At 41.8% G+C, this 17,087-nt stretch overlaps 2 protein-coding genes across 4 annotated transcripts in view; both read right to left on the bottom strand.

The window, feature by feature from the left end:
- Positions 1–1,645: 1,645 nt before the first annotated feature.
- Positions 1,646–13,170, bottom strand: TM2D3 (TM2 domain containing 3). 2 transcript variants are annotated; one of them, XM_027570813.1, is made up of 6 exons: positions 13,053–13,166; positions 12,487–12,579; positions 10,749–10,906; positions 6,007–6,181; positions 3,890–3,965; positions 1,646–1,990 (listed from the first exon to the last, which is right to left on the bottom strand). In XM_027570813.1, exons 1-6 carry the CDS (start codon positions 13,141–13,143, stop codon positions 1,825–1,827), a joined length of 759 nt encoding a protein of 252 aa, XP_027426614.1. In that variant the 5' UTR covers positions 13,144–13,166; the 3' UTR covers positions 1,646–1,824. The 2 variants fall into 2 exon arrangements, with proteins under 2 accessions (XP_027426614.1, XP_027426615.1); XM_027570814.1 differs by lacking the exon at positions 12,487–12,579 and having other exon boundaries at positions 13,053–13,170.
- A 1,682-nt stretch (positions 13,171–14,852) lies between these two features.
- Positions 14,853–17,087, bottom strand: part of TARS3 (threonyl-tRNA synthetase 3) — a 76,642-nt gene continuing 74,407 nt past the window's right edge. For both annotated transcript variants that reach the window (XM_027571315.2, XM_027571319.2), the window contains one exon: positions 14,853–15,812. In XM_027571315.2, the coding sequence (XP_027427116.1) occupies positions 15,664–15,812 (149 nt within the window). In that variant the 3' untranslated portion in view covers positions 14,853–15,663. The remainder of the gene's footprint in view (positions 15,813–17,087) is intronic.

Here is a 17,087-nt window from a genome sequence, read left to right as displayed (position 1 = left end):
CACGGATTCTGAACCTTTCAAACACTGGAACTTCATGACTGAGCTCAGGCCCCGAAGCCATAAAGATGCTCAACTGGCAAAGCAGGAGCTTCCTACTTCCTCCAAGGGCACTGAGTGCAGCCGGTGATTCCCATCACTTCCCCGGCTCCTCATGGGCTAGCTCAACAGGGCAATGTTGGCGAGTCTCTTCTGCGTAGAGCTAATTACGGAGGAGATTCAGGGGAAATTTTTATATAGTTAGCAAAGGAGCCGTTTCCTTGTAGGAACAGAAGCCTACTAAAGAAATATCAACTCAAGCCAGAGTCTCGTGTACCCATGACAGACGAGAACGTGTGTTTGCCCTGGAAAAGAAAGGTCCATGCAAACTAGGCTACTCCCATCTGAAGCACTGCCCATGCCCTGTGCCTCTGCTCATGTTCCTAGGAAAGAACCAGTTAACCTCAGCAGCTTCTAGAAATATAATGGAAACGTACCACCTAGTGACCAGGGCTGGAACTGTTACTCAACTAGAACGAGAAATCTCACCTGCAGAAGAGATTCTGAGCTTCAGGCCTTCTTAACTGGCAGGTTACTACACCAAAGTGGTTCAATTCCCCTGTAGTTTACAGGTAAACTATAATTAATAATCTTGTGAAGAAAAGATGCCTTTTCTTTCCATGAGATTTATGGGAACATGCTGAGAAATATAGCTTCTGGATCTGATAGGCTGGTTAAGCCTTCTAGCTATTAACACAGATGTTTAAAAAGTAATACTCAGATACTCTTAATTTGAAATAATGGTCTTTCTTTCCACGAAAGGGCCTACAACAGATTTGTAAAGACTTGAAAACATTTCTCACACTGAAACACACTGTTTAACACTTCCACTGTGTGTCAATGAACCAGCCAATTATGAATATATGTTGAAATGGAGTAAGGCTCTGAAAAATAAGGATTTTACCCCAGTAAGAGTTATGATTACTCGATTCCATCCTAATACAGAAAACAGATCTATGTACTTCTTAAAGGAACCTGTAGTTTTATTAATTTTCCAGTACTCTTGCAAATATGTTACTAACAAAATTCAAACCAGAGCAACTACACACAAAAGTTGTGCAGTTTACTTCAAGCGTCATATATAAAGACCAGCCTACTGAGATAGTACACTGCAAAATGTACAGAGGGAAGGTTAGGTAGAGAACTTTATTTAGCTAAAGAATAGGGGCGCCTGGGTGGCTCAGTCGTTAAGCGTCTGCCTTTGGCTCAGGTCATGATCCCAGGGTCCTGGGATCGAGCCCCACATCGGGCTCCCTGCTCAGCAGGAAGCCTGCTTCTCCCTCTCCCACTCCCCCTGCTTGTGTTCCCTCTCTTGCTGTCTAATAAATAAATAAATAAAATCTTTAAAAAAAAAAAAGAATACAAACACGTTCCACTTTCTGCAAACATAACTGAAAATCTTTTCAAGGCTGGAGATCCAAGTGACAAACTGACTTAATCTAAAACTAAAGTCATAGGAATTATGCAGATTTTCAATCACTGCAGCTTCTGTTCTAGTTTAAGGAAGTTCATATTTTTTACACTTGATCTTAGCCAAAAGGCCAAGGAGCGATGAGTAAGTTTACATTTTTTCACAGAAAAAAATAAAGTTCAGGCAGATAAAAACAAATTCCAGATAAACATGGTTTGGTATTTATTTTATTTATTTTTTAATTTTACCTTCATCAAGGCAGGCAAAGTACAGATGCTGTACATTAAAAACATACAAATACATTACTCACAGCACATCAATTCCTACGGGCAAAGAGACTCCTAAGCACTGCTCCTCTCTGAAGCACATAACCACAGCTAAATGTACAAAGAGCCATCTGCCGGTCCCACGTAGCCAACGCCAATCAGCAGGACGTCTATCAGCGTCCATATCCCCAGGCCGCCGAAGCTGAAGAGCTTGCCAAGGCCTTCCCGCCACTGGCCCAGGTAGAAACGGTCGGCTCCAAATCCACCGAGGGTGACGCTGCAAGAGCAAACGGGTTACAGGGTGCGAGTCCATCAGCCACCCTCCATCCACAGCCAGCTGTGGCTCAATACTGGCATGAAGTCACACGTGTGAAAGGGCCTCAAACGACCACAATCCTTTGTGAGGACACAAATGCCTACTTCCCAAATTCACGACACCAAATAATCACAGGCAAGAAGACTGTTTAAATGTCAAAGGTAAACAAACAATTTTTAGCTGTGCTGAAATCTAATGGTTCCTCTTTCAAAGAAAAGTAATCCATCTCATTGCTTTTTAGTCTTGAAAATGGCACATGTGGGAGAACAAAGCAGGGAGCCAGTCCAACAGAAAGGACACGAACATGGAGTCAGGAGGTGGGGTCACGAGACTGCCCCAGATCAAGTCGTCTGAACTCTGCCACGCATCTCCAAAAATGGAGTGTTAAGAACAAATGACTCTTAAGGTTCCTTCAAATTCCAAGACCTAACAATATTCAGACAACTTCTCATTGTACTTCTTTTAAGATTAAGGAACATTTCCAAACATATAAAAGAAAGTTGAAGACAACAGTACCCCCGACCCAGCTCCACCACTGATCAGCATGTGGCCAGTCCTGCAGCATCTGTACCCGCCCTGCCCCCATGCCAGAGTACTTGGAAGCAAACCCCCGATATTATCCCACTCAGTGAATATTCTGAAAGAAACTATGTTGAGCTCTGAAAAGAAAATGATGCTTACTTTTTAAAAGTCAAGTTGTAAAATGCACCACAGTAACTTAAGATGTGAACAATCAAGGGGGAGGTGGGTGACAGGTGTCCAGGAACAATCTCCAAAACTTTTCTGTAAGTCTCAAGTTATTCCAAAATAAAAAGTTAAAAAAAAAAAAAAAGTCCATCGTTCATTTTCATTTGAACCACTGCTGACAAAGACGATGGCGAGTTATCAAATCTCATTTTTGTTGTATCAAATTTTCTACCTTGGACTATTCTTTACTCTCCAGTTGGGCCTTCCCGCCAGGCAGGCTCTGCTCTGTCCCTCCCCAGCCCAAACCCTAAAGCAGTGCTCCTCAACAAGGAGCAACTTGGCAGTCTCTAAAGACATTTTTGATTATCACACCGTGGAGTGCTACCGGCATCTAGTTAGTAGAGTCCAGAGATGCTGCTAACCGCCCTGCTGGCCCCACAGCAAAGAACAATTTGGCCTGAATTTCAACCTCGACGAAGGCGAGAAACCCCTGACATGTCACGCTACAGGCCACAGGGTCTCGGGCTCTAGCGCCAAACCTTCAACTGTAGATGCCCCAACTTTTTAATTAGTGAATAATCAGCATCACACCTACCCTTCCCTCTGGGAGTAAGAATTGGTAGTTTTTTCCCCCAAACTGTTTAAAAGTCTTAACAAATTCAAGCATTAACATTCTCATGTTAAAATTGTAAGTCCATAATTATCTCTGGATGGTGGAATTAGAGGTGATTTTTAATGTTTTATTTTATCTCAATTTTTCCAGTTTTTAGTATGGAGTATATGTTAGTTTTTATAATAAAGGAGGAAGTTACTAAAAACTACAAATCATAAACCTATCTATTTTAAACAGTGTATACCATTTTACTGACTCACATACACTCAGGATGGAAAACCCTGACTGGTTCTAATGATCTATAATAATAACTCAGTAAGGCATCTCTAAGGATGTGCAGATATCTTGGGAGAAAAGCAAACACCCTGCCATTAACGTCCACGAAGGTCCTGTTCTGATCATCTAAATAACTCCCTGCGGCTACATTTCCTAGGGCCTTCCTAACACATGTGAAAGAATCTAAGTGAAGGAGGAACTCAGCTGAGCTCAATGTATGGAAGATTCCACTGATCCCAACGAAATCTGAATGGCATCCTTTACTTACTAGTAGCCAAGCTTACCTCAGGGCCAGAGCAGTAGACCACTTATAACCTCCGGTCCAGTTGCAATACAGCATCTTTGGAAAAGTGCGGTTACCTGAAAAAAAGGGAAAACACTCTACATAGAAACAGGGGTATAAAAGTATTCTTACACAGAGACTAGTGGCCTTGTCATTTAAAATCTAAAAGTCAACTCTCTCTACGATAAAGTTTGCTACAGTGACTAGTAAAAAGAAAGCCCTTACCATCTACAAACATACATTTAATGTTTAAATCAGTTAAGTAAGGGTTACAGCTCTAAGTATGTGAAGCTAACAAGACTTAGGTGAAGTTTAGGGCAAATAAGACAGTGTGGTCTTATTTATCAAACAGATAAATCAAGCAACGGGAAAAGGAGAGAGAGCCCAGCCCAGGCACACAGAAACGCCTCCTATGGGATGCAGGGCACACACAGACTGGCCTGGAAGAGTCCAGAGACAACTGGCTATCCATGTGGGATAAAAAGTAAACCTGAATCTACTTCACACCATATACCAAAACCAATTCCAGGTGGATTACAGACCTATGTGTGAAAGGCCAAACTTCCAACTTCTAGAAGAAAATATAGGAAATAAAAGGGCTATGAGTTGTATTAAAAAAAAGTCAAGCTCTATCCAAAAGATACCCCCAAAAGTGGGGGGAGGGGTAGTTAAAATCTGGGAAAGGGTTTTAGGGACACCAAAAGGTTATTATCCAAAATATAAAAGAATTCCCAGAAATCTTCAAGAAAAAGACAACATTTATGAATAGTAAGTATTGGAGAGCATGTGCATCAAGATCAGTTACGTATCAATGGTGGGAATGTAAACTGTTAAAAGCATTTTGGAAAATAATACATGCTAGAGAGTATAGGCCTGCACACATGCAACCAGGAGGTATGTGCAAAAACTCTAATACCAGCACAACCTATAAGGGCAAAAAACTGTAAATAATCCAAATACACAGAACAGAGAAACTATGATACAATCTTACAGTGGATTATTATACAGAAGTAAAAAAAAAAATAAGTAAATAAGACACATGGATCATCTTAGAGCCACAATGTTGAGAGGAAAAGAGGAAGGATAAGACCATAAAAAGACTATTATTTTAGGTAAGTCTAAAACAAGCACTACTGAATAATGTATCATACTCTATCTTATTTTTACATGTGATACAAGGACACAAAATGTAAAGAAAAGCAAGTGGGATGATAAGAAAATTCATCTAAGGGTGGTTAGCTCTCGAGAGAAGCTAGGGCAAGCAGGTGCAGGAAAAGCACTCAGTTAGCTGTCATGGCATCCGACTGTTTTAGTCGGAAATTTGGGTAAAACGTTATTACTGTACATTATGCTTTATATCTTACACCTTGTTTCTTGTGTTATCATATCCTACATTTTTAAAAGATAAGAGAATTGCACATTTTCTGGGTGTTTTTTTTTTTTTTTAGTTCACTGAGTTTATTTTTTTATCTTTCAGTGGACACACAATGTTACATTAGTTTCAGGTGAACAACACAGGAAGTAATTCAACAACTATGTTATGCTATGCCGGCCACAAGCGTAGCTACCATCTGTCACCACTGAGTTTATTAATGAGGCTTGCTGTAACTAGAAAGTGCTAATAAATGTTTCTGATTAAACAATTTAAATTTAGGGTGCCTGTATGGCTCAGTCAGTTAAGCGCCTGACTCTTGGTTTCGGCTCAGGCTGTGATCTCACGGTGGTGGGAATGAGCCCTGCATCAGGCTCCATGCTCAGTGCAGTCAGCTTCAGATTCTTTCTCCTTCCGCCTCTGCCCCTCCCCACTCACTCTCCCCTTCTCTCAAATAAATAAAAATCTTAAAAATAAATAAATAAATAAATAGGGACACCGGGGTGGCTCAGTTAAGCGTCTGCCTTCGGCTCAGGTCGTGATCCCGGGGTCCTGGGATCAAGTCCCACACTGGCAGCCCGTTTTTCCCTCTGCCCCTCACCCTGATTGTGCTCTCTCTATCCAATAAATAAATAAACTCTTTAAATAAATAATGTAAATTTAACTCTCAAACTGCTAATTAAAGTTCCATATGTAAGCTTAAAGAAAAGTATTTTGCTCACGAATTTCCTTGAACTCCAACTCACCCAAGCAATGAATGTGGTCCCGCACGGTGCAATTGGCAGTGTAACGCTGCCTGGGGCAGGACACCGTCATGCAGCTGGTGGAATTGGAACACTCATAATCGGTTTCTGGAAGCTGCCAGCAAAACCTGCAAGTCATGTTGATGATAAAGTTCTTTTGGGATTTGAAGTCTTGATCCTGTACGCCAAAGGACAGAGAATGAATCAATCATAATAGTTTGTTAATATGTCAATAAAAATACAAGGCACAAAACTCCTACTAAAGGCCTTGTGAATAATACTAGCAGAAAGTGGGAGGAAAATAGGTACCAAACCAGTACGTACGCAAAATAAACGTACACAGTATGAGCCTTTCGTCATAAAAATATACACCCAAAAATATATATGCCTAAGGAAAAAAACCTACATAAATTTACATCAAAATAACAAAGGTTATTCCAGGATGGTAAGATTATTTTACCACTTTCACTTGGCTAAATTTTTCATAATTGAGCATGGGTACTTTTATAATACGAAAGGGAAAATGTATTTTATCAAGCCACAGAGCCACAGGGAGCTGGAAGCACAGATGACTACATGTGTTCAAGGTCACTGAGCTGCAAGTTATGCGCAGGACCCACAGTCCCCAACCCCAGTCTCACGCTCCTAGAAGTACAACACATGGACTGGCTGCCGAGTCTCAAATCCTCCCAAGTATCTCCACCGGAGCCCAGGACCTCCGGGCTGTGACTGCTGCTCACACCTCCACCCAGTATAATCAACCAACGGGTCGCCCCAGAAAATCACTCTCAACTTTGAAAGAGCCACATGTTGAGATTCAGCCAAGTGTTCATTGTTGGCGCTAAGCTTTTAAGACTGTAGATTTTTTTCACTTCAATTTAAAAAAACCATTATTTTGTTTTCTCTTGGAAGAGTAGCACATGCTGTGTGCTGCCCCTTTGGAAATTACAGGAAAAAAACTGGTAACCTCTCCAGAGAGAACTACTTTTAATCTTTCATTTTTAATTCCTATAATACAGATTTATGTAAGTGCAATTATACCGAAAGCATTTTGTATCCTTTTTTCCCCAGTTGACATTATAATGTAATAGAGAGTTTTCAAAATCATTTTTAAATGATTTAAAATCATCTCTGGAAGTATAAATTTACTAATTTTTTTGATCAATGCAAAACTGCGGTTTATGAATGACATCCCAAACTGGGGAAGGCACCATTTGATTTAGGCAATAGTGTCTGAAACATCTGTGTATCTCTAGTGATGCACTGATAATGCACGCTTCTTATCAATTGTTTTTTAAACAACGCAGTCCGCGAATGTGGTACAGATTCCCAGACGAGACAGGAGCGAGGGGGAAGCTGGTCCTGTCTAACCATCAGCAGCCACTGCCCTCCCCAGCACCAAGCCCTGCTTAGCCTCTGGCCTTCCAGGGAATCTATTCTATGCATCAGTGCGTTTATGTCAGATATATTTCTTTTTTTAAATTTAACTTTCCCACTGATATTCACTTTTCACTGAATTCTGTAGCTATCAGTTAAGTATCTTGAGAGCTGCCTAGTTCTTTTTACTAGCTGCTACTTATTTCATTTCATACTGAATCATAAACAGTTCTCTCCTGGACATTAAGCTCGTTTTAAATCTTCTGCCCGGGTAACAAGCAGCTAAGAATATCCTTAGGCATATTTATTTGCATCCACGTACAGTATCTGTAAGATAAATTCCTAGATGTGGAATTGCTGGGTCAAAAGATATATACATCTTTAAGATTCACAGATGTGACAATTGCCTACAAGAGGCTGACCAATCTGCCCACCCACTAACAAGACAGAGGGTCCCTTATGTCCTCATGCACTCGGAGTGTTACCAAGCTTTTTTATTTGCCAGCCTGATAGGTTTAAAAATACATCCATTTACATTTCTTTAATTATGAGAAAAATTGAACATTTCTTCATATGCTGAAAGCCCATCCGTACTTCCTTTCCTGTGAACCATCTACTTATGTCCTCATACCATTTTTCTATAGCACTGTCATGTTTTTCTCCTTGGCTTTTAGGAAATCTTTATATATTATAGATATTAGTGCATTAGTTGTCACAGGTGTGAGAAATACTTTTTCCTAGTTTGCCACTGATCTTTTGCCTTTATGCTTTTTTAGGTCATTTTTAGCAGTCGAATGTGTCAATTCTTTTACGGCTTCTAAGTTTTATTTCATATTTAGAAAAATATTTCCTACTTTTGAGATTATAGCATAACAATCAAGCTTTCTTTGCTTAATTTGTGGCTTCATTTTATTATATTAAATTTCTGATCTCTCTGAATTTATTTGGGACAAGAGAGGGATTCCACTTTTATCCCCAGAGCAACCCGGGCATCCCAGCACTGACTGAATCCATCTTCTCTCTGGAGAGGTATAGACTCCCTCAAAAGCTTATATATAGTAAAAAGATGTTACCTTTCCTTCTGTGAAACAGCTGTCATTACTAAGAACCCAGAACCCATTGGAAGAAATTACACCTGCTTCAGATACACTAGCAGTCTGATAGCTTCTCCAAGGAACGCAAAACATTTCTGACAAGCACACTTCCAGCGGACATCAAGTGGAGCAGGAGTGATAGGACATGGCAGGGGATGCAGGGTTTTTACATTTATTTCTATAAAAGAATCCAGGTGAGATTCCCTTAGCCTGGTAGTTCTTAATTCAGCATGTCTGGAGAAGGACTAGAAGAGTTCATTTTTTGGCCAGTTAAGTTCAAAATAAGAGGGGGCAGGGAGGCACCTGAGTGCATGCACGTGCAGATGAGAGAAAATAAGCATCGGCACGCTTACACGGGGACGGTGGTGGATGATTCCTTCCTGAAATGGTAACTTATTTACCAAGAAGAGACCCTACAGATCTTCGTAAAATAAATAAACACACGCGAATTGCCCTGGCTCACCAGGCAACAGCAGTCCCAGGACCCATGTCTGCAGGCAGTCCATTCATGTTTTTACTGCTCTCCACTTTCAAGAACAGACCACACTCTCTTGGGGCAGACTTCCAAGTCCTATACCTGAGGACGGGGCACCTGTGATTTGACAGGACTCAGGGCCACTGGCCAGGAGAGGAGGCAGGTGATGTGAAAGCTCCTGGAGGAGGAGGAGAGAAAAAAGTCCCGCCCAGGACACATCTCAGCCAGGGGCTGAGCACGGCACCAGGCACCATGACCGAGGAGTCCAGAAACTTCCCTTAAGCTTTGTAACTTCTCTCTACCTTTGTTATTTTTCCTATCTTCTGCTATTTCCTACTAAATGAAACAGTTTATTTTGGAAACATCTAAAGAAGGAAGAAACTGAGAATCCTGTCTCACCCAGTAACCAGTGCTGGGAGTGAACATCAAAGCTGCTGAGGCAAACCACAAAGGAGGCTAATTCTGGAAGAGTTCCCCCGGAGGTCAGAGTTCTCCCATTTTTCACGAAGTACCTACTCACTGTCAGACCTATGAGATAACATTTTTTATTTTTACGTTGGAGTACAGCTGATACCCAATGTTATGTTACTTTCAGGTGGGGAGAACATTTTTAAAAGCCTTCAAATTATTAAGTTTCCCCATTAGGTAATTAGGGAGAATACAGTATTTAAGATTAAGCAACAAAGACTAATAATTCAAGGGCAGTCACGAACACCATCTGGCACCTACACTCAATTTTCTGGTGTGCTGATACAAGATATAAAACGGCAATACTTAAGTTTTATGAAAACTAAGTTGAGACACTGACAGCACAAAATCTTATTTCCCCTTTGAAGAGAAGCCTTCCCTGCTCCCTCTCTGATACTAGACTTCATCAGGAAAATTACAGAAAGAGTGCAAGGGTGTAAGAAACTTTCCAGTCTAGCCCTCCACAGACCAAGTTCCAAAGACTGAAGGGGCAAGGTACCCTGTTCAAGTGACAGAAATGCTAGGACTGCCAAGTCAAAAGCGATCTGCAAGAGAGGACACGATATAGAATCTGTTTCTTCCTCTTCAACCATTTCCCAAAAGTAGGGTTCCACGGAAACACTTTAGAAAAAGCTGTTCTGGGCCCATCTGCTCATTTCCCTCATTTGACAAGAGACAGATTAGTAAGTCACCCAGCTAGCTATGGCAGGGCCAAGACTAAAACACTACTTCATTATTCCTTTCTACTCTTCCTCTCACCCAGAGAGTAGCCCCAAACAAGGGAGTGTGTAATAATTTTAACCTGGTCCAGTTGTTAAAAAATGCAGATACCTGAGTCTCCCTGCCCTGTTCGCATTTAGCAGGCCAGGGGCTGGCTCCAGAAGTGATTCTAATGGCAGCCAGAGTCAAGCAGCTTGGAAGCAGGTATCCCTAGAGCACTCTATGGAACACCCAACTATGAAAGCCTTCCTAGGCCTCTTCCTGTCTGTCAAAATATCAGGAGATGGGATATAGGTGTGATGACTGTAATAGGGTGTTTTCTAATAGGCAACAGTGCACATGAGCCTTTTCTATTTCTGACTTTCTGTTAGGAGTCTGATAGTTGCTCCAATTTCGTTTGTCAAGAAATTGCCATCTGTACCCTGGCAACCAAACCTCACTTGGAAAGGAAAGTTTCAGTCTTCTGATCATATTGTCTTTGTTCCTAAAATATGACTTGCGGAATGCAGAGCACTTTCTTTCAGGATTTCCCCCACAGTCAAGTCTAAACTGTACTTAGAACTTGAGGTTTACAGTGAGTTCATTTAAAATTAGTAAGTTGCAGTACTTACAACACAGGTGACGGAAGGTTTGACTGTGCAGTCAAAGGTGACAGGCTTGCCATAGACACAGGAGAAATTTGTCTTGCATTCTACACAGTCTGCAGGAAGTCTGCTACACAAACCATTACTTGGACACTTCATCACATAAGGTGGGATATCAGTACTTTCTGTGAAAAATAAGAGAGATGCTTATTCTCATATAATACTGATCAGCATCACAGAAGAAAACAATTTCCTGCAGGGTAAGGGACACTATTGCCAGTGATGAAATGCTGCACTGGAATGGAAAATGTCAGGGCTGGAATCAGAGACACCTGCAATTAAAGCAAAGGGCTGCCACCAAGCTGTGTGACCTGGTCCAAGAGTTCAACAGCTAAGTAAAAAGAATTTAATTACTGCCCCCCAAATGAGCATGAAACTCAAAGGTACTTATGTACATACAATGTATACACAAAGCTAGGTGTAAGTTTGGGCCTCAAAAAAATCTACTCTGTAACAAGATGAAAAATTAAGACTTGGAGAGGGTAAGATTTGTTCATGATCACAGAGTGACAAAACTGGAACCACGACCCAAATCTCTGTTTCTAATCCAATATTCTTTTCATCTGAATTCACTGATTTGGTAATTACGACACTGACCCTCCAACTGAATCAATCAGTACAACAGGGTACCAACTTTAGAAAATGTTCTCCGTCATTATTCCACACTGGTACTTCAAAAAGCCCTAATTTGCTAGTACCACTTACAGTTTTATACTACCAAAGTTCAACAGAGTTCTCCATATATTAATAACTTGTTTGGTGGGTTATAATTTTTTTTCCCAGCCAACCTTCCCAGGAGTACAATATGTTTTTATCAATTAAGAGAGGATCATTTGCAAGTATACTTGGGGGAGGAAGAGACGCTTTCAAAAACATCCAAAGGAATAAAAAATTCTTGTGCTTTCTCTAAAATTTGTGTTTTAAATTCAAGTATGCTCCTGTCTTGTAGTAGTCTTAACAACCAAATAACAATCAGTAAAATACCTCTGCCAGTTTCAATTCATTGAAATAATGGAACTTTAAAGGGATGAACTATAGAGACAAAGGTTCTGTTTAGCGAAACACACTAAGACTCATTTAAAACTGATCCTACTTAAAGTCCCTGGATTATGTAGTCAATTCTACTTTTCTTTTCTTTTATTCTGATTACTCTTGTGGCTGGAAGTTGGACACTTAGAAATCACAAAGCCAAAATGACTTTAGAGGGCCAGGCTAACTTCACCTAAAAGATGAGTAAAGTGATGCTGAAGGGGTGAATAATATGCTCAAGCTCCCAGAAGCTCAACCAGACCTAGTGTCCAAGTCTTAATCTGTCTGTGATCCTTCCATTTCACACAGCCCTGGGAGGAGCCTCTAATGTCCAACATCAGGAATGGGGCTTAAGAAGAAAAAGAAAATTTCTGAAGGGAAAGAAGCACTGGTTGAAGGTGATCTTGATGAACGAGGCGGAAAAATAATAAAGAGATAGAAATGAGGAATGTGGAACTGGAAAAAGAGATGAGGCTGGAACTGGTACTGCAATATCAAGACAGTCTACAGAAAAACATCTGTGTATCTGTCTTTAGTTCACAGTATCTGTCTTTAGTTCACATAACCTAAAATACAATAAAAATTTCAAAAAAAATTGTAAAGTTATTTTATCTAAGAAGAAAGAAACCACTAGATATAAATATACAGATTTACTAGAATAGAAAATGTCTAGTACCTGCTGCCCTGGGAACTACTGTGAAAGTACGTGTTGGGCCCGGATCCTTTATTGACTGAGCCAGCGGCTGCGACTGCTCTAAATTTAAGGATCCTACAATTAGAGAAACATGTTATCCTGGGATATGAAAACCTTGGTTTGTGTGGTTAAGACGCAAGGTCCACACCAGGCCAATAAATGCTCATGAAAACCTCACAGCTTGACTGCCCAGAAAACTAAACAAAGAAACGCCAAAGGGGTCGACACCAATGTGGATCGATAGGCAACTAGGGAACAAAGCGTGGTCTCGGGTTCCAGGTCCGCTTCCCCGGCCGAGACCCCAACCCTCGGTCCCCCGTTCCAGGGCTCATCAGCCGAGCTCCGAGGCTCTGGGGTTCTTGAGCGGAGGGACGGCCGCGGAGCGGGCGGTCAGGACCCCCAGACCCGGCTGCAGCGACCTGCTGCCCCGCGCCCCGCACTCAGTCTCCGCCCTCCGCCCGCGGGCCTAGCGCGGACGCTTCCCGCAGCTCCCGGGGGCCTCGCTACCGCTCAGCCCGACCCCGCGTGGACTCTGGCCTTTAACTCACCCCCGCCGGACAAGATGTAGAACTGGAAGAGGAAGAGCAGCACCCGGCAGAAGCGGCACAGGGCCTGCAGCATGACCGCCGAGGCCGCCATGTCGCCGGCGCGCGCACATCCGGGCCGCGAGGCGGGACTAGGCAAAGGGGCGGGGCCCCGGCGCGCGCCGTAGGGGCGTGTGCAGGCGCGTCCTCGGGGAGCCCAGGGCGCAGGCGCGCGGCCGGCTCCGCGTGGGTTCTCCAGAGCCTCGCGGGCCGCCCTCCCGGCAGCTGGGGTGGACGTGGGGTGGCCGCGACCCTGTGAGGCTGTTTGGTTCCCCAGAGTTCCCCACGGACGAGGCGCTCACTTCTCCTTCCATGGCTAGCGACTGGGAAGGGTCACCGGGACCGAAATTCACACCTGAAGTGGCTGCAATCAGAGGCGGGCAGATTGGGGAAGTTGGCCATCATCTCTATGTGGATGGATATGCATGTTTAGAGGTTAAAAACTGCTCGGTACTCTGCGAAGGTGTTGATGACGTATTTGATTGCATACCGAAAAGGTACTTATTTGCAAATGAAGAAACTGTGGCACACACCCAGTAGGGGAAGTGAGACCCCACGCCAAGGTGTGACAGGCAGCCCCAAAGGACGCCACCATTTCCTGCGTTGCTGACCTGATCAGTGCCCAGCTAGCATCTCTCTGTGGTCAGCTTTGGGTTCACCTCTAGCCAACTCTTTAAAAAAAAGACACTTCCAGAAAGTTCCTTTGAGATTGGGAGAGGGCAGTAAATATACCTGGCAAGTATTCAGGTCCAGAAGTACTGGGACAAGAACCCGGGGATGTGAAAGGGGGGTCCAAAGCATGGGTCCCTCCCTGGAGAAGGCCAGCCTTGGGGAAGGGAGCTGCACCCCGGGGCCTCCGGCTCCCTGTGTGCTCAGATGGCAGACTGCACCTATTTTTGTCACAGCATACTTTCTCCTGTGTTGTTGACTTGCATTCCTCCTTCCCACCCACCTGCCACAAGATTCTTTTGGGGGCCTTCTGACTCCCCACTCCTTCACTAGCAGTTTTGATGAATGAAAAGAATATACCGACTGGTGCCTGGCACACAATAAGGCCCCAATAAATATTTCCTTAAAAATTACATCACACAATTTGCACCTCTTAGTACTATATAGGTCTGATCTATAATACAGTTTTGTTTACTAACTGTTCAGGATGCTAAATAATAAAGGTGTTGAGAAAAGAGAGCATGTCTTAAATTTATTTTGAATTCCACAGTATCTAGCCAGATAACACCCAATAAATACTTCTTGATTGGTAGCTAAATTCTCTACTGGCGTAAAGCTATAAACCAACTCGGTTCTGAGCAGTAAGGCATTCCTCTCAGTTAAAATCAGAAACCATTTGAATTGTGAAACTGAATAAAGGAAACCTCATTTAAGATGGAGCCAGGAGGCCAGAAGGGGGAGCTCTCATGCCCTACCACTCCTAAATTAGGACTACAGAATTGTACTCCAAGAGAGGCACCTTGCATTCCCAACAGGAAGAACCTATACTTTATTACCCCGGCAAAAAGAAGATTTTCTCTTTGCCTGGGGACGGTCCAGCCAACAAGAAACTGTCACAATCCAGCCAATGAAAAGCCGCTACACTTCAACTCCCAGTTTACGCCAGTGGACTTTTTGTTTATAACAGCCCTTCCAAACTCCCTCCTGCCCCCTTTATAAAAAAGCAGCCCCCTCTCCTTTGTTCTCCAGACTTGTCTGTGGTTTTGTGATAGCTTACACATGTCAAATTAAAATTATCTGCTATTCCCAAATGAATCCATTTTTGCTGGTAAAATAACGGACAGTTTTATTTTTAAGGTTAACAGAGTCTGTAAATCAGTAGAATGTCATCTCATGAAAAAAGTAATTTAACTCTAGGGGAGCAGCTTACTATGGTATAAGCCCATAGCTGAAATACTGGAAACACTGTGTGTTGTCTTTTATTTAGGAATTTATTTTTTTCTACAGATGAACAGTTGTCAATTAGAAGCATTAAAACAGCAACTCCTAACCTACACTGCAAACAACAGTAGATTCCACAATACTGAATCTGAGGTCCCGAGTCCTTTGTCAATAATCCAGTATTTAGTACTAGTCGCTTCTTTTGTGGCTGTTGGTTAGTTAAAACAAATTAAGCGACGATTCCAATTTTGGAGATAACATTTCAGTGTGAACTTTAGTAAAACAATCATAAAAATACCTGAGATGTATTGTCCTAGAAAATAAGATTTTCCCCTTATATTGAGAAAAGCTTTGCAGGTTTTAATTTGAGGTCTATCTTTTGAAAACCACAATCTCAGCAATAACCTCTCCAAATCTTCAAATCGTAGTACTTCCCTCTTTCAATAAATAACATTTCCCCCTTAAGTCTTTCAAGGCATTTGGGAAATTAAAAATCTCCCAAGCTTGTCCTCGTGTTCTCTTCAGACACATTAATGAACTAAACTTTTTATATCAGCTACTCATTGTCTCCTTTCTCACTGTGCCCATCAGTGAGTCAAAAGTTCTTAGAAGTACTAGCGATAAAGAAAAATGCATTTTTAGGGGTCAAAACAAGGCTACATAGAAGCAAGTACAAGGAAGAACTTCAAAAGTCTTCCTCAGCATTCAGTGTACGCGATTTCTTGAGATTCTTCAACTTATCAATGGCAGAAGTTACAGAAATCTCTCCATGAATTCTGTTGTCTCTTGTTCGAACATTTACAGCATTATTTGTCTTTTCCTTTTCTCCAACCACTGTGGAAAAGAAAGGGTAATAAACATATCTTAAATAAACGATTTACTAAATATTAAGTCAATAGTCATATGACACATGTGTTATTGAGTTCTTCTTCAGTATTAATCACTTATTATCAGTCTAATGGCCATGAAGTCATCCTCTGATAGTAAGTTTCTTGAGAGAAGGAATGACTTCTAATCCCCTCTTCCTTACTGTCCACTTGCACAAACACATATTGTAGTCTTGGGGCACAAACTGGAGCAGGGAGAAAGATCTCCCTGACTCCATATGGCATATGGCATATGGGTATGACAGACCCCTGACTCCATATGGCAATATGGGTAGGCACCAGACCCATGCCCAACCAATCAAAATTTTCTGGAATGTAGGTAGAAAGTTTCTCTCTAGTGCCCCTTATGTGGGATGATGCAGCAATCTGCAGGCTTGTTTCTTGCCATGTGGAAGGAAGAAATTGGTCACCAGGTAAGGGGAATAAAGTAGATATTCAAGAGAAGCACAAAGAACCAGAGCAAAGTAGGAGCTAGAAATGAGGAGAAACAGTCCTGATAAGGGTTGAGCAGCTTGCTCCAGTTACTCTTCTAATACTCTTCTAATTTAATTCTACCTTCTGTGTCAGGAGATACTCCATTACCCTTCCAATAAATTCCATCTTTATCTAAGTCAATGTGAGAGTTCTGTCACCAGAAGGAGCCTGATTGAAACATCACAGTATCTACTACACAGTCAAATACTTTCAATGACAAAATGCGGATAGGACAACCCTATGCATATTTATTTTACCTCCTACAGAATCATTCAACTTACTGGAGATAACAATATCATGCCTGGAGGCATCCAGGATCAGCTTCTCTTGATTTCTGAATCATTTTAAAGTCAAAATTTTAGATACTGCATCCAAGTACTCATATGTCTTAAGGACACTTTTTCACTTAAATTCTTTTCTTTTGATCACCTTAAAGTTGGCATCTTTCCCACTGATTAATTTAATCCCGAAGATTAATAATAAATCAGAAAAGCAAGGGAGAATATTTGAGGCCTGTCACATGACTGAAACATAAAGAGCATAATTCTACCGATGAAATCATTTTCACATTTTTTTCCTTGTTGGTTTGAGATATTGAATACTGCTAGTGATACTAACCCACAGGATTCACGTGAGGTTTTATAACTCTTCTTCTAGCAAATAACAAAGAGTATTTAAGAACAACTAACCAGGAACACCATGGACTGTTCTTTGTGTACAGGTAATAAACTGTCATAATCACACAGCT

This window comes from Zalophus californianus, chromosome 6, assembly GCF_009762305.2.
Source record: "Zalophus californianus isolate mZalCal1 chromosome 6, mZalCal1.pri.v2, whole genome shotgun sequence".
Lineage (NCBI taxonomy): Eukaryota > Metazoa > Chordata > Mammalia > Carnivora > Otariidae > Zalophus > Zalophus californianus.
The sequence above is the reverse complement of the archived record's forward strand: the minus strand, read 5'-3'. Positions and strand labels throughout refer to the sequence as shown.

What these genes read in the sequence shown, in the direction of transcription:
- TM2D3 (XM_027570813.1), bottom strand. Translation starts at nt 13,143, where the DNA reads ATGGCGGCCTCGGCGGTCATGCTGCAGGCCCTGTGCCGCTTCTGCCGG. An exon ending in CTACATCTTGTCCGGCGGGG is followed by an intron (nt 12,580 to 13,052) that starts GTGAGTTAAAGG and finishes CTCTAATTGTAG; the next exon opens with GATCCTTAAATTTAGAGCAG. An exon ending in AGTAGTTCCCAGGGCAGCAG is followed by an intron (nt 10,907 to 12,486) that starts GTACTAGACATT and finishes TATTTTTCACAG; the next exon opens with AAAGTACTGATATCCCACCT.